The 20,974-nt window shown below is 32.0% G+C and overlaps 2 protein-coding genes across 4 annotated transcripts; both read left to right on the forward strand.

The window, feature by feature from the left end:
- The first annotated feature begins 10,552 nt into the window (after window positions 1–10,552).
- LOC102605647 (uncharacterized) lies at window positions 10,553–16,093 on the forward strand. 2 transcript variants are annotated; one of them, XM_006351706.2, is made up of 4 exons: window positions 10,553–11,459; window positions 12,625–14,170; window positions 15,149–15,592; window positions 15,790–16,093. In XM_006351706.2, the coding sequence occupies exons 1-3, from the start codon at window positions 10,672–10,674 to the stop codon at window positions 15,521–15,523; spliced, it is 2,709 nt and encodes a 902-aa protein (XP_006351768.1). In that variant the 5' UTR covers window positions 10,553–10,671; the 3' UTR covers window positions 15,524–15,592; window positions 15,790–16,093. The 2 variants fall into 2 exon arrangements, with proteins under 2 accessions (XP_006351768.1, XP_015166136.1); XM_015310650.1 differs by having other exon boundaries at window positions 15,179–15,592.
- A 735-nt stretch (window positions 16,094–16,828) lies between these two features.
- On the forward strand, window positions 16,829–19,801 carry LOC102606441 (metacaspase-1-like). Of its 2 annotated transcripts, none has more exons than XM_015310651.1 (5): window positions 16,829–17,789; window positions 18,088–18,406; window positions 18,504–18,615; window positions 18,706–18,882; window positions 19,566–19,801. In XM_015310651.1, the coding sequence occupies exons 1-5, from the start codon at window positions 17,387–17,389 to the stop codon at window positions 19,617–19,619; spliced, it is 1,065 nt and encodes a 354-aa protein (XP_015166137.1). In that variant the 5' UTR covers window positions 16,829–17,386; the 3' UTR covers window positions 19,620–19,801. The 2 variants fall into 2 exon arrangements, with proteins under 2 accessions (XP_015166137.1, XP_006351855.1); XM_006351793.2 differs by having other exon boundaries at window positions 16,837–17,789; window positions 19,493–19,801.
- Window positions 19,802–20,974: the final 1,173 nt, after the last annotated feature.

A 20,974-nucleotide genomic window follows, 5' to 3' on the forward strand; every position in this document is an offset into this window, starting at 1 on the left:
TTTTTAAGGAGCTTTATATTTTTAATATAGTATAGATATAGATAAATAACATATTTTGTAAAAGACATCTTGAAATTATTGGAAATAATTATATTTTGATAATATTAAAAAATAATTGACAATATAGCCAATTCGTGTAAAAAGGTGAGTTATTTTTCTATCATAAAAATTAGCTTAATGATATTAATAGGCTGGATGATATATATGTGAAAAATAGCGTACCAAACCCTTTAAAGTTTGCATTTTACTTCGTTAAAATGGGTCGTTTGGTGTGAGGGATAGCTAACCTTAGGATAACTTGTTCCCAACCAAACAACCTCTAAATGTCTCGTTAGGCCATTTGCTCTCCTGCTGCCTAGTTCAAGAGGCTCACTCTCTAGACAGAATGGCCCAACCAAGTACTTCCTCTGTTTCTATTTACCTGTCGATATTATTAAAAATATTTTTTTCTTAATTACTAGTCATTTTATAAAATCAATGCATAAAAAATATTATTTTTTCTATTTTATTCTTAAAAGTTATTAGTTTTAAAAAGGGATAAGGGTCTGAAAAATACCCCAACTTTGGTCGGATTTGTTGTTGCGATACTAAACTTTCATAAGGACCTATTACCTCCCTAGACTATTTCCACGTGGACAAATATATATGTTTAAAATACGGTATTAAATAGTCTAGGGAGGTAATAGGTCCTCATGAAAGTTTAGTATCGCAACAGCAAATCCGACCAAAGTTGGGGTATTTTTCAGACCCTTATCCCTTTTAAAAATATGTATTTGACCAACATAGAAAAACTAAGTAATTAATTCATATTTATTGGTCAAATTAATTAATCAAAATAAACTAATTCATATTCATTTATTGAAAACTTGACTTGAAGAGAATACTAATAAGGATACAATGGTGAAGTTATCTAATTTCTTAAGAGGTGTGAAAAGCTAAAATGGTAACAACTAAACAAGAACGGAGGGAGTATCCTTTTAATTAAAAGCATATTATTTCACCATTACCATTATGTGATCAAATTCCAATGGACTCAAATCACCCAATCACTCAAATGGAGTATTATTTTTTTTGTGAACTACTCTATTCGTCCACTTTTAATTGTCATGTTTTTTTTTTTAGAATCAAATTAGAAAAAATTTGACTAACATTTTATGATCCATTTTTTCATCGTATTGATATGCAAAAAATTGCAACTTGTAGTACTTTTCGTATAGTTTTTGAATATCTAATTTTTTTGTTTAAAATATCAAATTAATATAATCTAATTCAACTATGAAAATTAGTCAACTTAACTTTCAAAAAACGCAACATGACAATTAAAAGTGGCCAAAGGGAGTAATAATTACTTTGCAAATTGTCCAAATTAAGCAAGCGGTTGACCCCAAATTCTTAAATATTCTTGGCAAATCATATTTGTGTGAAGTTTACGGTGAAGTTTTATCATGTGTTTAACCACCCCAAATTTTCCCAAAAATATTTGACTATTTAAAAAAAATATAATTTATACACATAAGTTTTAAAAATTATTTAAAATACCCATAAATTTATATTATCATTTTATAATGGATATGTTCCGTTAATAAATAACCTTATAATGTAATTGATAACAATCAACAATATAGACAAGACAAGACAATACATTAATCGCATACTCAAACTTGTCACTGATTTAGTTATAATTATAACCCATTAAACACAAATTATTATTTTTTCTCAATTTTATCACTCTAATTAGAACTCAAACTTTTTCGGAGAAGATAGTAACAAATATTAGTTGGAATTAATTATATAATGGGTATTTTTTATAAAATATAAAAGTTTGGGATAATTTTTAAATTTTTTAAAATTTCCAAATATTAGAACTTGGCCCAAATACTAATTTTTTCTAGTATTTGGAAACTTGGGACATTTGACCAATATATTTCTCAAGTTATATGACCAAACACCACTTTCCAAATTTTCCCCAAGTTTTTCCAAAATATTCTTGGGCCAAACGGATCCTAAGTTTTTCATATCTTAAACTCTTCCATGTGATAATAAATACATCAAAAACTAAAGGCCAAACACATAATAACCCCTCAAACTTGTCCTCATTTTTCATTTTGGCACTCCAACTTAATTAACCTTGTTCCATTTTAACCCTTAAACTCCATTTTTTCTGTACCATTTAAACACTTATACTATTTTTTATGATTTGTTTTTATTTATGTTCTTCAATTGCAATTTCTTATTTTAAAAAAATAGATGTGTGCCTGTTTATTTTCGAAAAAAAATTAAACATTCGCGAACGAACATAAAAGTTTTCAAACAATAATATTATTTTTTGATATTTCTCTGTATTTTTGCATAAAAATAAATTGACGGAAGTTCTTTGATTTTCTTTCTTAAACATTCAATTAAATTAAATAACACTACTTATTTATTTTTTCTTATCATCTAGGCTATCTAAATTTAACGCAAATACTCACTTTTAATATAAATCAATACGAATAAAAAAACACCCATCTTTAAAAAGACTCGACTGACTTTGTTAATAACACTGCTAAAAAAAGACTCTTGTTCATTGCTAATAACACTACTAAACAATGTTAAAACTCGACTGACTTTGTATAGGTTATCGGTGATTTTAAAGAAAGAAAACCAATACAATTTCGTCGGTTATTTTTCACACAAAAATACATAACACTCTTAAAAATAAATTATTATTTTTAAAATAATTATTTTTGTTAATTTTTAATTTTTAATTTTTTAACTTAAAATTAACTGACACATGTCGATTTAAAATAAGAAGTTGCAATTGAAGAATATATATAAAAATAAAGAAATCATAAAAATAGTATTTTGTGTTAAAATGGTACTAAAAAATGAAGTTTAAGGGTTCAAATGGAACAAGGCTAAAATAAAGTATTAAAATAAAAAATGTGGACAAGTTAGAGGTGCTATATAATTGTTTGGCCAAAACTGAAAGTAAGTTTCTAATAAACACATTAAAAACTTTATACTTGTAACAAATTAAGGTTTGAGATAGCATTCTTGTTGTACCTACAAAGGGTAAGATCTGATTACGTTTGATTTCCTATCTTAAACAATTCCAAGAAAATACTATTGCTATAGTAAATGCATTTACTAGGAATTCAGTACTAATTTACATCTTATTATCTTCCTATGATGGATGCTATTACACTATAAAAGTTAATTAATCTTTCACTTGATAAATATCTTTTTAATACTTTAAACACGTCATATACATATCACCCAAGTTTAGAAAATTGCCTTGAAATATCATTTATGTTTTATTTAGGACCAAAATATCACTCAACTATCACTATTTTCCTCCAAATATACTTGACACTTCAAAAGTCTCACTCTCTCCTAGTCGGCATGACATGTCATTAAAGTTTTTTTTTTTAATAATAGACTTATTTAATTCATCAAACTCATTTAACTAAAATAATGATCTTATTATTTTCTAAAAATATATATTAGTTTATTAAGAAGAAATTTTCATACTTAATAATCTTTTATCATAATTTTTTTTTTTATGCTATGAATAATAATTTTTTAAAACTTACCATAATGTCATCAATTTTGAATAATTATAAATAAATATATTCAAAAAATATTGATATATAAATCACTTATGAATGTCAACTTACATCAATGAATCATATATTATATAATGGATCAATAATATTAAAGGTCAATTAACTATTAAAAATAATTAATTGGGTGCTTTGAAATCCATATATACTTACAATATCTTTTTTTGAAAAGAAAATAGAAAGTGAATAATATTTATATTAGAAAATAAAATTTTGATCTTTATTTAGTAGTATATTAATCTCATATAATATTTATATTATTGAATTAAAATAGGTAATTCAATTAATTATTACTTGTATTTCATGAATTTGGGATGGATATAAGAATATATATTGGTGTTTAAGTGTATGAGAAGTTAAAATATAATATAATATAGAATAAAAGAATAAAAATAAAAACTAAATTAAAAAAAAGTTAAATAATAATTTTCTCTTTCTTACCAATTTTTTTGTCAACCTTACAAATTTATTTGAATACTTTTATGGAAAAAAAATTGCTTAAAATTTTCAAATAATTTACTTAGGAATTTTAAAAATTTCCAGGTAATAATTGCACAAAGAGAATTTTTCATTGAATTTTGTTTGGTAAGAATATATAAAGGAATTAGATTTTTTTTTTATAATCTTCATAAATTCTCATGTAATTTATATATTTTTTTTGTAGAGACATAAGTTTGATGAATTAAATAGATCTATTTTTTATTTTTTAAATGATGATTTAATGACGTGACATATCAACTAGAATAGAAGGAGACTTTTGAGGTATTTAGTTTTTTTTAGGATAAAAAATATAATATTATTCACTTTCTATTTTTTCAAAAAAAATAATTGTAAGCATCAATTTCAAAATACACTATTAATATTATTGTTATAGTTAATTGATCTTTAATATTATTGATTCATTATACAATTTATGATTAATTGATGTAAGTTAGCATTCATGAGTGATTTGTATATCAATATTTTTGTTAATGTATGTGTTTATAAGTATTCAAAATTGATGATATTATAGTACGTTTTAAAAATCTATTCTTCATAACATAAAAGAATAAAAAGTTTAATTATGATAAAAGATTCTTAAGTATGAAAATTTATTCTTAATAACTAATATATATATTTAAAAATAATATGATCATTATTTTAGTTAAATGAGTTTAATGAATTAAATTAATTTATTATTAAAAAAAAGACTTCAATGACATGTAATGCCAACTAGGAGAGAGTGAGGTTTTTGAAGTGTCAAGTATATTTGGAGGAAAATAGTGATAGTTGAGTGATATTTTGGTCTTAAATGAAATATAAATGTTATTTCAAGGCAATTTCCTAAACTTGGGTGACCATTTAGGAAATTGACTCTAAAAAATGATTTAGGGTATTCTTTAGATCTTAAATATATAAATTTAATTTTTAAACTGTTATAAAATATTATAGTGTGGATGTCCACTACACCAAGAAGTTACTCTCTCCCATTATCTCCATTACTTTCCTCCATTATGAAGATAACCATAACCTCCAATTTTATAACCATTATTCTTGTAACCTTTCACTTCTATAACCTTCTCCATTATATTCATGTTATTGTCATGTTTATGACTAACCTTTTGTATGCCTCTATGTTACACTATAAATAGAGGCATAAGGGTTCATATTGCATACACTTGAAGATTTGGTGAACACTTGTATAAGAAAAGTTCTTATCTCTCGTCTCCCTATTTCTATTGCTTTCATCTTCTATATTTCTTGTCTTATTTTGCTTTAGTTTTAGAACATGTTATCAGCACGAGTTGCTCATTCTCCGTCAAGAATCAATGGTAGGTATTTCTTCATTTTTATGAATTATCCTAGTAATTCTTCGGCGGCAAGGTATACTTCATTTCCTATATATTATTTGTACTAACAAAATTTGTTTTGTGATTATTTTAAAATGGTTAGTAATTTATGATAACTTCATAACAATATTGAGAGGGACTATTAAAATGTTTTATTTTATTTTAACTTGAGACTTTTATATGGTTCCAACATGATGTTCTAATTAATTAATTTTGTTCATTTTTCTTTAATTTTAATTCGAATTTAGATTATATCTATGGTATTCAATATTTATTTTTTTTGGTAATGCATTTGGTTTATTAAGACATTGATTGAGGGTAAGACGGTGAATTCAAGTTTCACTGCACCAAGTGGATAAGACATCGAGTTATAAGTCTCGGTGCACCATGATGATATGAATTTGGGTTCAAGTCCCATCGATCTATGAGCGAAGACTTTCTTTATATGGGTAAGACATTGAAGTTTAAGTCCTAATGCACCATAGTGATGATATGGTGATGACAAACACAATATAATACATTTTTGACTAAAAGTCATGAAATTTGTCCAATTAATTTGCTTCATTCTCTTATGTAAATGTGGTAGCAGGACATAATGTGTCTGAAAATGACAAGTGGTTAAATGTATGAAAATGAGTATGGTAAAATGTTAATGGTCATCATTGTGGTAATTAAAATAAAGAACATTATGGGTTCTTAAGATGGTCCTTCAAATGTGAAGGTAATTTTTGGCCATCAAAGTGGTATGAAAGGTTATTGGGCACATTATTGATTGTGCAACCCAATTTGAAAGTTTTGTAAATTCTCCATCAAAATAAAGGAATACAAAGTGGTAGTACATTTGGTACATTTGACCTCTTAAAGTGATGTTGAGGTGAGTCACATTAATTTGATAAATGCGAAAGTATGACAATAAGTTTCTAATAAAAACTTATGGAGCATGTTCAAATGGTTATGGTCCATTTCTTAAAGAAAATGTGACTTGTGTTCTTATGGATAAGAACATGTTCATGTATTGTTGGATAAATGTCACTTCTCACCTCTACATGAGGTTTGAGAGATTGAAAAGAAATATTTTGACATATATGGTCATTTAGTCATATATTTGAAGTACTACACAAATATTGTGGTATGTTAAATTATGAACTATTGAAGGACAAAAGAAAGAAATAATTCTTTCCTATAAAGGTTGTGGCCATGACCAAAATAAATATTATTGTGTGGCAACACAAATTTGTCATTGATTGTCAAGAAACAAGTCTTGCATGTGATACTTTTAACCATGACAATAATAATAATTTTCTCCTTGAAGGAGATGGTCACCATAAGAATGACGTTGTGAAATTTGTGGTAGTACACAAAATTAATTGAGAGTTCCGAAAGGGCTAATTTGTTACTATCCGGAGGAATAAAATTGTTCATAATATTGGAGTTGTAGTAAGTCTCAAAAGAAACTTTTTAAGTTCCCGAAGAATTGAAAACAAAAAAATATTATATTGAGACTATAAATTATGGGAAGATTTAATATCTTCAATTACTACAACCAAAGTATAAGATTACCCATTTTTTCCCGTTGTTTGTTGTATACAAATATGAGCATGATGATGGAATCACATGCAAAAGTAAACTAGAAGTTTACTAGAATAAATATCAGTTGGCATAATCGGTTGGCCATTTCAATTCAAATTTGATGCAAAAGAAATTGAGAATTCATGTGACTATATGTTTGAAGAAATAAAAGATTCTTCAAGAATTCTCTTGTGATGCTTGTTCTCGTGATAAAATGATCATTGTACCAGCTAAGGTTGGGATTGTATCCCTTGAAATTATTTAGAACATATAAAAAGGTGAATATGGACCCGTTCACTTGCCATGTGGACCGCTTACTATTATGATTTAATAGATGCATCTATGGTATGGTCACATGTGCATTTGTATCAACTTACAAATTGGTTTTTGTAAGGCTGTTTGCTCAAATTGTTAAATTAAGAGCACAGTTTCAAACTATAAAATTATGATTATACTGGTTGATTTAGCAGAAATGGTTTGCCTCCAATTATAGCTAGACCACTGATTATGAGAACAAATCTCTCAAATAAAATTTGGTATGAGATGAGTTTATTTAACATGTATGCATCAAGCCAACAATGATCTCCCATCACAATTGGTTCAAGGTCAGGAACCAAATAATTTCCATCTAAAAATTTGATGTGTGCACATATGATTTCCACCACGCACAAAGATGAATTCCCAAATAAGGTTGGGGTAAATATTTAGATTTCCTAACATTAGGGGGAGATATGTTTAGCAGCTGAATATTATGTGTGGGTGAATTATCTAGATCCTCGTTAAAAAAATGTGAACTTGAAGTTCAAGAGATAATTCATTTGCAAAATGTTGCAAATAATTTGCCAGAAGTATTTGCTGACCCAATATTTTAATTAAGCTGCAAATGCTCCAATAAATAGTCTTTGAATGACAAAGTCTATGGTACGCTAGAAGCGTGATAGACCAATCGATTCCAAACGTAAAATTCCTTGAGGAAGGAGAGGAGCAAATCATTAAAATGGTCATGATAATGAGGTAAGTGCTTTGAAAGAGCACTATGACATAACACTTCATAAAACCTTGACAAAGGTTGAGTTACCTGAATATGATGAAAAATGAAGAGATCTTGATAAGTTATGTCGTAATGAAATCGATATCAAAATGGCCGTCGACGGTATATTTGATATGAAGTAGCACTCAATGCTATAAATGATTACGAGGATCTTAAATTCGAATATGTCATATAGTGTGGACAGATAAATGATTGGCACTATTCAAGTATATTTTGTTTCACTTAGAAAAGTGATGTTTTTTATCTTATAGTTCATGGATCAAAATATAATGTCAGTGTGGTACAAATAAATCATTGTGCAGAAGTATAATCGTAAGATATAAAGTGCGGTTTGTTCCTCGGGGCATAAAAAATTTTCGCAAAAATCCTGACATTATTAAATGGAGATATATTCTCCAGTGGTGGATGCAATGAGACTTATTTTAGTCTGGCAATAGCTGAAATACTTGAATATGTATAATGAATGATTATTATGTCTAACTAGACGATGAATGTTATATGAAAATCCTTGAAGGACTTAAAAGATCTTAAAACAATTCCATTAAGTATCCAATGGTTTTGAGATTGCTTAACACGGAGAAAGATTTTTTTTTATCTCATGAAAATGTTTAAAATGCCATGTATTAGTGCAATTGGTGCACTTACAGATTGTTGGTTATGCAAATGCTAGAAGATTATTTGATGTGCATAACGAAAGTTATGTGAAAGAATTGTCATATTATCATTCAAGTTATGACAAGAAACTAACAAAGCAAGTGACTCAACACATAGAAGATGTGTGATTTTCTTTCAAAAGAAAAGATGAGCTTCAATAAAATTGAATGATCAATCTCTGAGTCAGAAATGATTTGATTATGTAGATGCATAATATTTATTTGATCCGCATAAAGCTCGATCGCAAATGGGCTATTTATTTACCTATGGAGGTACAACAATATCTTGGCATTCAAATAATCAAACATTAGTAACCATTTCTTCAAATCATGCAGAAATAATATTGATCTATGAATTAAGTCGGGAGTGTGTTTGGCTGGAATCATGATCTATCATATTCAGAAAATATGTGATTTTCTTTTGAAAATGATATTCCAGCCACTATATACGAAAATAATATACAGCTTAATTGAAGGGAGGATACAATCAAAGGAGATCGGACAAAGCATATTTCACCAAAAGTATTTTTCACACATGATCTTCAACAAAATGGTGAGATAGACGTTCAAAGACCCATTCAAGTGATAATCTTGTAAGCTTATTCACTAAGAATTGCCAACATTAATATTTGAGAAGTTGTGATATAAGATTGGAATGCATCGTCTCCGAGATATAAAGTAAAAGTTTTATTAGGGGGAGAAAAATATGCGTTGTACTCTTTTCCTTTACCATAGTTTTATCTCAATTGAGTTTTCCTGGTAAGGTTTTTAACAAGGCAACATTCAAAGTGTATTAAAAGATATGTGTACTCTTTTTTCTTCACTAGGATTTTTTTTCCACTGGGTTTTTTCCTAGTAAGGTTTTAACGAGGCATATTATCTATGGACATACAAGGGGGAGTGTTATAAAATAGTATAGCGTGGATGTCCACTACACCAAGAAGTTACTCTCTCCCATTATCTTCATTACTTTCCTCCATTATGAAAATAACCATAACCTCCAACTTTATAACCATTATTCTTGTAACCTTTCACTTCTATAACCTTCTCCATTATATTCATATTATTGTCATGTTTATGACTAACCTTTTGTATGCCTCTATGTTACACTATAAATAGAGGCATAAGGGTTCATATTGCATACACTTAAAGATTTGGTGAACACTTGTATAAGAAAAGTTCCAATCTCTCGTCTCCCTATTTTTATTGCTTTCATCTTCAATATTTCTTGTCTTATTTTGCTTTAATTTTACAACATAAACAACGTATTTGCCTTCATTCCATTTTTAAGAACAATGTACTAGTGATATTTTTCATCTCTATTTAGAAATTCTCATTATCTGGTTCAAAATAAGATTATCTCTTTACAAGCTTAACATTATTATTTCTTACCCAACATGGGATAGAATGCCAAAATTTTCATCAAAATTTCTATCTAATATATACAATTAAATAGCAGATAAACACAATCTCAAATTTAATATTGAGATTAGTTTCCAAATTCAGAGGATCAAATGACCCTTTACCCAACATGGGATAGAATGCCAAAATTTTCATCAAAATTTCTATTTAATATATACAATTAAATAGCAGATAAACATAATCTCAAATTTAATATCCAGATTAGTTTCCAAATTCAGAGGATCAAATAACCCTTTATATTACAAAGTTACAACTTACAAACATTGACGACTTGAATTTGACTAATCATCATTATTAATTATTACTCTCTTAGTCTCGTATTAATTATCAACCTTTTTAAAAATGTTCATTTCAAGATATTTATTAATTTATAAAATTAATATATATATTTTAAAGTAATAAAATGTGACAAGGAAAGCAATGTAGTATAAACTAAAGTGTGATCATTTCGTTTAGTTATGTTACTCCGGACAATGGAGTCACCTGTAAGTCGTTCGTAAAAAGCACCACCTTATTGTCCTCTGTCGGAATTTTCACCGGAAATGGCGACAGTTGCACCGAATTGTGGCCCAAAGTTGGAAGCGGTGGCTCACATAGACATCGGTAAACTTTCCCAATCTGAACTCCACGCACTTTCCCTTTGCTCCGACTCCGCTTACGATCTCCGGCATACTAACGAAGTCGTTATTCCCCAAATTGACCGGTCCCTCTTCAATGAATCCGCCGGAAGCCGTCGTCAAACCTATTCCCGTCTCCGTCACCAACACCACCGTTCTCGCGTGCCCGGTCTTCATCCTTCAACTTCACAACCCAAACCCCCTTTTACTTCCGACCCTGAAAACCACGCAATTCTTCATTTTCTTAAGTTCTTTATTCGTAATCCCAATTCCCAATCTCCACCGCCTGTTCCTCCTCCTCCTATTACACAACCGGCTACTTCCGGGATTCAAGAAAATACCCTACTTTTGATGAATGAACCTGACAAAAAGAGGAAGAGAGGACGGAAACCTAAGGATAACAAGAAGCTGAAAGAGAATGGGGTGGAAATTGTGAATAAAAACGGTGAGGTGGTGGATTTAAACAATTTGGAGAATAATGGGGATAAATTATACAGTGGAGAATTGGAGAAAAGGACTGTTAGGTTACAGACTGAAGAAGAGGTACTCGGTTTTGTTAGGGATTTGGAGGGGCAGTGGTGTAGCAGAAGGAAGAAGAGGAAATATGTTGATGCTAGTGGGTTTGGTGATACATTGCCTATTGGTTGGAAGCTCTTGCTAGCCCTACGTAGACGGGATGGTCGCGTCTGGGTTTATTGTCGTAGAATTGTGAGGTTGTTAACTTTTTCTACTAACTTACTTTTGCTTGTTACTTACATGTTCGTTTATAAGCTTTTATGCATTATGGTTATGCGGGTTATTGTTGTTTGCTTTGAAATTGCGTAATATGGACTGCTAATCTTGTGATTGAAAAAAATGCTAATGGTTATTCTGATGCATGTTTGTTAAAAACTATCTAGATCTATGCAGTGTTATCAAAGGCGCGTTTAAGCTCTGAAGCGAGGCTCAGAACGCATTGAGCGCTTTGCCTCGCTTAATATGTGGTTCATTGCCGTCATCAAAGTTCGAAGACATACTTTTCCTTGTGAATGAGCATTTTCTGAAGTGGTGATGCTAAACCATTGATATTTCAATTTATCATGAAAACAATCAATTTCTTTGTCCATATATTTATTTTCATGCTTATAATTATTAGTCTTGGACTAAACACGTACATATTTTTATGTTTTCTCCATTTGTGTCTTTTCTCAAATTTGCGCTTAAAGCCCCTACAAACCTTAGAGTTTTTTTGCGCTTTTCACTTTTGATAACACAGGATCTACACAGCTTTTATGTGTTAAAATATCATTGCACGTGTAAGTTGAAGTATCATGAAATTTCATGTTTTGTTGTGAAAAGTTTGAGTTCTTCAATGAGCTTGTGCATACTTTTTATTTGATTCCTGAAAGTATATGCACTGATACAATGCATGCTATTGGGATAGCATGGCAGCAACCAGGTTTCTTCCTCAAGAACCGGGTCCATAGCTCATGGTATCCCTATCTTAAGCATATTGCAGCCTACATGCTGGACAATAGGAATGATTGAATAGTTCCATTTGTTGAATTTTCTATGATCGTTAAGTAGGTAAAATTATTTTGTTTCATCTTGAAGATGCCAATTTTCAAATTAGTCTATGCAAGCGTTAGCAGAGATTGAAGTATAACCAGTTTTATCATAATTACAAAGATTAAGATAATCACACAATTTCACATGGAACTCATTTTAGCTGATTAATAGAAACCTACTTTTAACTTGAAATCTCGAATCTACCTTTAATAAGCTCCTGCACAGCTTGGTGCAAGTAAATGCTGTCCTAACTATAAGATGTTTACTGCCCTTCTCTTGTTTTGTGGCTAAGTCCAGTATTTTCTTCTTACTTGGCATTTTCTGTGTTAGCCCTACTGGTCAACAGTTTATATCATGCAAAGAGGCTTCATCATATTTGCGGTCCCATTTTTTGTCTAGTGAAGCAAACCAGCCAGCTCAGCAGGTTGATGACGCTGTTGCTAAAAGTGTGATTAACTTCCACAGTGATACCAGTTTGGTTTTGTCAACAGACATCCAAGAAAATCCTCATTCGCTTCAAAAAGGTGATGTGGCAAAGCATGCCGTAGTTGCACATGCAGTTGTACCCAGTTCATCTACTCTAGACCTACATCTGAGTGAAGTTTGCTTGATGGAGATGGATAATCTCCCTGAGGTTAAAGTTCAAGACATTTTTGAATGTTATAAATGTAACTTGATGTTTGAAGAAAAGAATGCATATTTGCAGCATCTGTTCTCATTTCACCAGCGGACCACAAAAAGGTACAGGGTTGGGCCATCTGTTAGTGATGGGGTCATAATTAGAGATGGAAAATATGAATGCCAGTTCTGCCATAAGGTGTTTGAAGAACGGCGTAGTTACAATGGTCATGTAGGAGTCCATGTGAGAAACAATGCAAGAGGAACTGTGGATATAGCTGCTGCTGTTGCAGCAGACAAGGGTGTTCAATCTCCACATCATGATGAGTTGCTTTCAAGGACATGTAAAATGGATGCTTTAATTGAAATTGCCCAAAATGCAGTTGTAGAAACTTCTAGTGCTAGACCTGCGACCAAGGACAGCAGCATGCCATCTAGTACTTTAATGGACTTGGATGGAAATATGGCTACCAACATTGACCAAGTTGCGAGGTCAAACACTGATACTGGATTGTCAGATACCAAGGAATTTAAGGCTGAAACATGTCTTGAACAAGACAGAAATCTGCCTGATTATACCTGCGTGCAAGTGGATAAAGATAAGAGTGGTGAGATTTTGGCCAACAAGTTCAATCCGAGAGTGATCTCAACCAATGATTCTGAGCAGCCTGAGGGTGGTGATGCGAAGAAGGCTGGAAGCAACAAGGTAATGCAGGGTCTGGGAAACAAGCAGACAAAAGAAAATGATGATGTTCAACCTGAGACCATGGAACTAACTTTTCAGGAAATCGCTAGTCAGAATGCATTAACTAACTCTTCAGTCTCTATGGTGCGGTCGTTGCATAATAATTTTGAGCACTTTGAGGAAGGTGTCGTGAAGAAGGATGGAACTGATAAGGTAGCAGTGGGTACGGGAAACAGCCTGACTAAAGCAAATGATGCTGAATTAGAAACTATGGAACTGAATTTTCAGGAAGATGCTACTCTGAATGGGTTAACCACTTTCTCGCTGTCTACGGTGCAACCATCTCATAGTGCTTTTGAGCACCCTGAGAGTGATGACATGAAGAAGGATGGGAATAACCAGCAAGCAGTTTGTCCTGGGTACAGCCTGACTAAAGCAAATAATGATGTGGAATCTGAGACTATGGAGTTCATTCTTCAGCAAAATGCTACTCGAGATCGGCTAGCTGGCTTTTCAGAGCCTATGGTGCAATCATTCCACAACTCTACTGGCATTCTTTCAGGATCTAGTAAGGTAAAAATGCTTTTACTGCATCTGTGGAGGTCATACATTTATCTCATAGTTCTGAGGACGACCTTGCTCTTTGTTTTTATCCTGTAAAAAATGCATCAAGCAACGCTCAAACGAATTTTCCTCCTTTTCTGAGATCCTGACAAATAATCAACTCCGTTGATTCCTGATCATTTTGGATTTTCAAAACTTAATTTGGTTATCTTGCCTAGGGGTTTTTGTATTAGGGCCTTTTTTTTGTCTTTTGTTCATCTCCAACATAGGTGAGAAAGAAAAATGCTATGACTTGGTTAGGATGACAATTTCAGATCAATTTGGCCAAAGCTATAATGTGCTTACTTCAGTTTGTCTGGAAACGAAATATATAGATTGAAGATAAGGGTGTCCAAAATATGTATTTGCCGGGCGTTGTCATCAAAAAAAAAAAAAATATGTATTTGCCGGGCCTACAACTATTACATCCAGAAAAAGGTTTTTATGTTAAACAGCACCTCTACTCTCAGGGTTTACCAAACCTCTAATTACATTCCTTGTCTGATCAACATTGGATACTGTTTTTACTCCTCATTGATAACCCAACCACCTGATGCACCAAGGAAGAAGCCTTTTTATCGGTCAGTTTATCATCATTAGGAATCATTAAGATGTTAAAACTTTTTGTCTCACTCATTGTAGCATCTACTTAAGTAGTGAACATATTACTATCCTCTTGTGTTGCTTACATAAATCTAAACTTTTGTGTTATTAGTTCCACTATCCTGACTGTTTGAAAGGATTTAATTCTTTGAGAACTATCGCTGTTATTGGCAATTTCAAATGTGCAGATTGCTGTTTTGTTGGGTTTTTATGCAGCAAGGTTTTGGATATTAGCTTAGTTCACGATTATTTTGTTTTATAGATACTATAACTCCTGCTCACTCTTGTTCAACTAATTCCCTAATTTCACGGGTTAGTAATTTATTTTTCCTAAAACCTCGGTAGGACAATGACGAAGTTTCTGCTATTGGTCAGAATCTGGATAATGGAACAGGATTTGAGGAGCTTAGGCTGGATGAGATAGAACATTTTGAATACAGCTTTGATGGTGGTCATGAATCTTCATCTTTACCCGCAACTTCTATTGGATTGGGTAATGATGCAAGGATGGAAGAGGCTTTTGCATCGGTTGGATTTGATTCTGGAGGAATCATCTTAAACATGGAAGAATTGAATCAACTTTCAACAGTATGTGTGTGGTGCAGAGCAGAATTCAAGCTTGAAGCTTATGATACTGAAGCTCATTCAGATTCAATTGGATTTATGTGTCCAGACTGCAAGACTAAAATATCTGGACATCTGGAGAGTGTGTTTCCTTGAGTCCTCACGGTTTTTGATTTCCACTGGGCCATCTTGTGGTGCTTGCTGCTCAATGTCCTGATACACATGGTAATCCCTCGACTTGCTTAAGTTCTAGCTGCAATCAGTAACAAACAAATATTTTTGCTACTTCTTTCCTTCTTCACAAGTCTCTACTGTGAAAAATTGGCATGCAGCGAGTTTTTCTTGCTAAAATACTACACTGAATTAGCTTATTCTTTGGCAAGCTTATTTTGCTGACTCAACATTTATCATCTTAATTACAGAAGATGCAGGTCTATTTTCCGCCTAAAGAGATGGATGTTACAAAGCATGCATGTGTTCTTTTCTTAGGAGACAGTTTTAGCTGGTATACTTAGTTCGCTGTAAATTCATCCACGGAATAGTGTAGTTTGTAATATTCCTCTTTCTGGTATGTTAAATTACAGAAGACAGAAGATGGGTCTCTATGTATGAAACTAAACAGTGTATATATCTGTTTATGTATGTCACTGATTAGCTCTATGAGCCTCTTTAGAATCTAGGCATCATCAATGCCATTTTTTAAATGTACCCTTTTATTTTGCGTTATCCTTGGATGATGCCTTAAATTCTGTGTTTTCCATTTACTAGACTAGAGAACAGTTATATGTCGATGAACAGAAGGAGCAAAAGGGGCAGAGTATTTCAGTCCACTTGTGAAGATGAGCATCTTGTTCGTTCTCCTTCATTTATAAATGTAAAAGGAACATTAAAAGTAAGAAATTTGGCTGTGGAAAGATCCTTTCCTTTTTCCCATGACACTCTATTCGTTGTCCTTTTTGGACAGAAGAAGAAAAGTATTTTGTTATTGTGAATGTTCAAAACTAAAGGGGCACAGTATTTCAGTCCACTTGCATTTGCTGGTCATTCAAATATAATATAGACCCTCTTCCCCTCTCACTTTTACACTTGCATTGGACAAATTTATGTCATTGAGCTTGTCAGAATCTTGATTATCATAAAGAGGAGGGGCTTTCTGGAGAATGCTTTATATTTTGTTAAGGGATTATATTATATGTTATGAAAAGCATGTTTACAATTGTGCTTTAGATATAAGCTTAGAATAAAGTAGCCTTTTTGACCATTTGGTTACGTTAAATCCATAAACTATCCCTTCCAGTATTCATAAACATAATTATATTTAGAATACTAGAAGAGAGTGAAATTCATCTATATATGCAGCAGAAGAAAGCACTTTATTCCTTTTATATGTAAACATGGTGAAATATATAGACAGACATCCGTTCAATCTTACAGCAGCTAGTTGTACGAGCATGAGCTCAATGTGATGTCAACTTCAATCAATTTCTTCGTACTTGGATCCAATTAATCGACCAATCTAGGACAGTAAAAGATCAAGTAATCGACCAATCTAGGACAGTAAAAGATCAAGTCTAAAGATAACTTGTTCATTTTTCACTTCAAGGCAAGGTTTAGAATATGCTACTGTTCTAAGCCACTCTATATAGGAATCTTTACTTTCCAAAAAGAAAGTTTCATCCCTTGCTTCTGTAGTGGCATCTTCTTCTAGTTCACACATCAAATCGTCAATTGAATTTCAATGATATAGAAATGCAGGGACAAGCTTAATTGAGAATCAACCAAAAAGAAAACAATTAGAAAATGTCTTACTTTTGGTTTAGTGGAACAACTCATGTTCACATTTTGATAAATGTTTTATGAATATCTTCCTGCTTTTACTTATTAATTAGTTAGAAAAACATTGATCAATTTCACATTATTTCAATAACTTATGCATTTGGTGATCCTTGTGCTTACTTATGGTCTGCTGACTTTACTTACTGAGGCCTAAGAAGAGCTAGTTTAATTTATCCCTTTGCAATGTCTATGGTATGTCAAAAATGTCGAAAGCAACTGCCATTGCCACCACAAAGTATACTATTTCGTTGTGCGTGTGGCAATATGATTCCACTAGGCAATAGTGAGAGGTCACTGCCAATCCAAGAACATGGTAGATTCAGTTCTAAAATGAGAAGATTCAGAGATAAATTTAGGAGAAACAGCTCAAGAGAGAACAGCCGATCTCCTTCTCCCAGTGTTAGTCCACGTTTGTCTCTTATTTTCACAAAGCCAGCACCAAGTGGGAAGCGCGCACTTCTTTGTGGGGTGACTTACAAGAAGGAGAAATTCAGACTTAGAGGAACATTGCATGATGTACACAGCATGAGTGACTTGCTGGTTCGGAAATTTAACTTTACAAATGATTCCATTCTCATTCTAGCAGGTAATTCCAGTTTCTCTATTGACAGTATGATCATAGGCGAATTCATGATTTAAATATGATATGTTCAAACCTTTAAAGTTCTTAGTATTGAACATTTTTTACATTTGAAATTATGAATTTAGGATCTATGACTTGTTGAGATTTTTCTAGTTTTATATACTCACACATATATATCAGTAAATGTGGTTCAGTAGTTAAAATAAACTAAAGGCTGAACGCATTAAATTTAAATTTTTGATCCGCCTGAGTAAGAAATATATATTTGTACCTTACTTTTTGAATGAAACAATTCCTGCAGAAGAAGAGGCATATAAACCTCCAACTAGGAGAAACATCCTGGAGGCTTTCAAGTGGTTGATGGAAGACCTTAAATCAGGTGACTCGTTGGTGTTCTACTTCTCAGGACATGGCTTACGACAACCTGATTTTTGTGATGATGAACTAGATGGTTTCGATGAAACGATCTGTCCTCTTGACTTTAGGACTAATGGCATGATCAGTGATAATGACATCAATGATATTCTTGTTAAACCACTGCTTCCAGGTGTTACACTTCATGCTATCGTTGACGCTTGTCATAGTGGAACTGTTCTTGACTTACCTTGGGTATACAAAGAGTATGTTCTTATACCATCTAAAAGTTCATCATTCTGATAATCTTCAGAATCATTTTTAAATAAGAGAATCTTATATCAGTTATTTGAATTTTAACAGGAATAGATGGGTTGATAACAGACCCCCATCCGGTGCTAATAAGGGTACGAAAGGTGGTAAGGTCTTCGGTTTCAGTGCCTGCAGGGATAATCAACTAGCTGCAGATACCTCTGTATTATTTTTTTTCAATCCTTTGATCGTTTTTTTATATGATTGATCTATATATCCTATCCTCAACTACTATTGTATGAATATAATGCAGGCTTTCTCTGCTGAAAAAACTATGATGGGTGCCATGACTTACACATTTATTAAAGCTATCTGGGAAATTCCAGATATAACATACCAAGGATTACTTGATCATATGCACAAGGCAATCGAAAATGTTAACAAAGCTAGATGTCCACTGTTGAAGATACTGCAACGCAAGATAGACCAGGTAACTCTTCTGCCTGAAATATTCATTCTCGAAATTATACTAATGCTATTGTTCTTAGGATCTGGTAACTTATATGACAATTTAAACGAATTTTGACACAATCAGTGCTAGGAGAGGGCTTCTAATTATCTTATTTTCCAGGTTACTAATTCCGCTTATTATGAATAGTTTTTAATTAGGTTTGAGGTTCTGCATTATATATTGTCGTAGTGCATAAGTTGAAAAACTAATATAAGTTGGGGTTTGCATTCGTTGGTTCGCCCACCTAGAAGGTTAAGTGTGGGCCTTTTTGGGTCGTGACAGTTACCTTTGATCACATTTCAGGTGATTTGTTAGTGTAAAAAGATTACATTGTTAGCAATTAAAAGTTAAACTAGTTATATATGCACCTCTTCTCAACTATTAGTTTTCAGGAAAATGTCTAGAAATTGGAAAAACTTGTGTTGTATTGTTACACAGAATGTTTTTTATTTACCAGTTTAGTACAGTATATGCATATACCTCGAGTATTTAAAAGCACGATATTCTCATCAATAAGAATTAATTATTTGTAAGGCTTACTGGATATTTTGCTGATCTGATTTTGTATTATCACATTTAAACCTTGCAGGAACCAGTGTTATCATCTTCTGAAAAATTCAACACTAACACAAGGTTCAAGCTCTAATATAATTCTTCTGCAGAAAGACGAATTTGGACCTAGATATTTCCAGTTCCATCATAAAATGAAGGCGTAGGCGCTGCTAGTTTCATACTTGTCTCTTGTATTGCTTCCGTTTTTTTTAATTCTTGTCTATCTTCCTCGAGAATACGATCCAATGATTCGCATCAAACACTTTTTCTATGCTCATTCTGCCTATATAATTAATTTGTATCTATATCTCTGAGTTAATAATTGGAAGTTTTCAAATAAGAAATTGTGTTCTGGTGGTGTCCTTTCCAATTCTGTAGCGGGGTAGTTAACTAGTAATTTTTATCATAAGTTTTTTTTTTTTTGCATATATAAGCATATAGACAAATTACTTTTGAACTTTTTATTACTGCACTTTTCAGATGAGGCAATTTTGAAATTGTAGTAGTTGATTACCAGATCAAATACGCTCCTAAATTGTTAAATGGTCACAACTTCATTTGCAAAACACATGTCCAAGTGTGTCTTGTCATTTTAGTGGCCTCCACAAACTAAGTCAAAGCCAGATAGAAATAATGTTCGTTCAGAATTAATTTTAAATGACGAGGATTTACGAAAAATATTTTTGCCAAAACACCTATAAGATAAGTATGACTATCTAATATATTAATTGGAATTCTGCACACCTATTTTGGATAATCCTTTTGATAATTTCAGGAGATATCTCAAAGCAAGCTTTTAACAGAAAAAGAGAATAAGGGTTTGTATTGGGAAAAAAATTCTCATGTACACATGATCGTTAAGGATAAGGGAACACCTGGCATCAGAGTGAATTCGGATCATTACGTTTCATTTATGGATAAACTACTCTATTAGACATACATTACTATCATATATACTAATATTATCTCTACTTTCAAACAATTACATGTAGTACCACTTTTAATATTTTATACCATATATTATTGAAGATACAATTTGATACTCACATCCCTTAAAATTAGGATTGATTACTTATCCTTACATTTAAACTTCACAATTAACATTTTAATAACAATTAAATATATTTCTCTTTCAACATCTCCTCCAATCTCCAACCCTAATCTCCCCCCACCCACCTCCCACTTATTAACGAGTATCAACTGCCGCAAACAACCTGATTCAATGCAAATAATGTAATAGCTTTAGAAAATTATATGTTATTGTATAGAGGATGCAGCTACAATAATATGGCAATTGGTGTTATTTGCAAGTAGTTTGTTTGTGCCTTTTTGTGGCCAAATTAGTCACAATTTTTTTTCTAACAATTTCACTCTCTGACGATTTGAGGGCCTTCTTCTTCAAAATTTTATTAGTCGGAGGGACGAAAAAATGAAATTTGCAATGGCTCTGCCGGAGGTCCGTCAGATCTAGGCAAAGCGAGCAACATCGACAAATCAAAAGGTGAGAGCAAACACCGCC

Source organism: Solanum tuberosum, unplaced genomic scaffold, assembly GCF_000226075.1.
Source record: "Solanum tuberosum cultivar DM 1-3 516 R44 unplaced genomic scaffold, SolTub_3.0 scf00136, whole genome shotgun sequence".
NCBI classification, from domain to species: domain Eukaryota; kingdom Viridiplantae; phylum Streptophyta; class Magnoliopsida; order Solanales; family Solanaceae; genus Solanum; species Solanum tuberosum.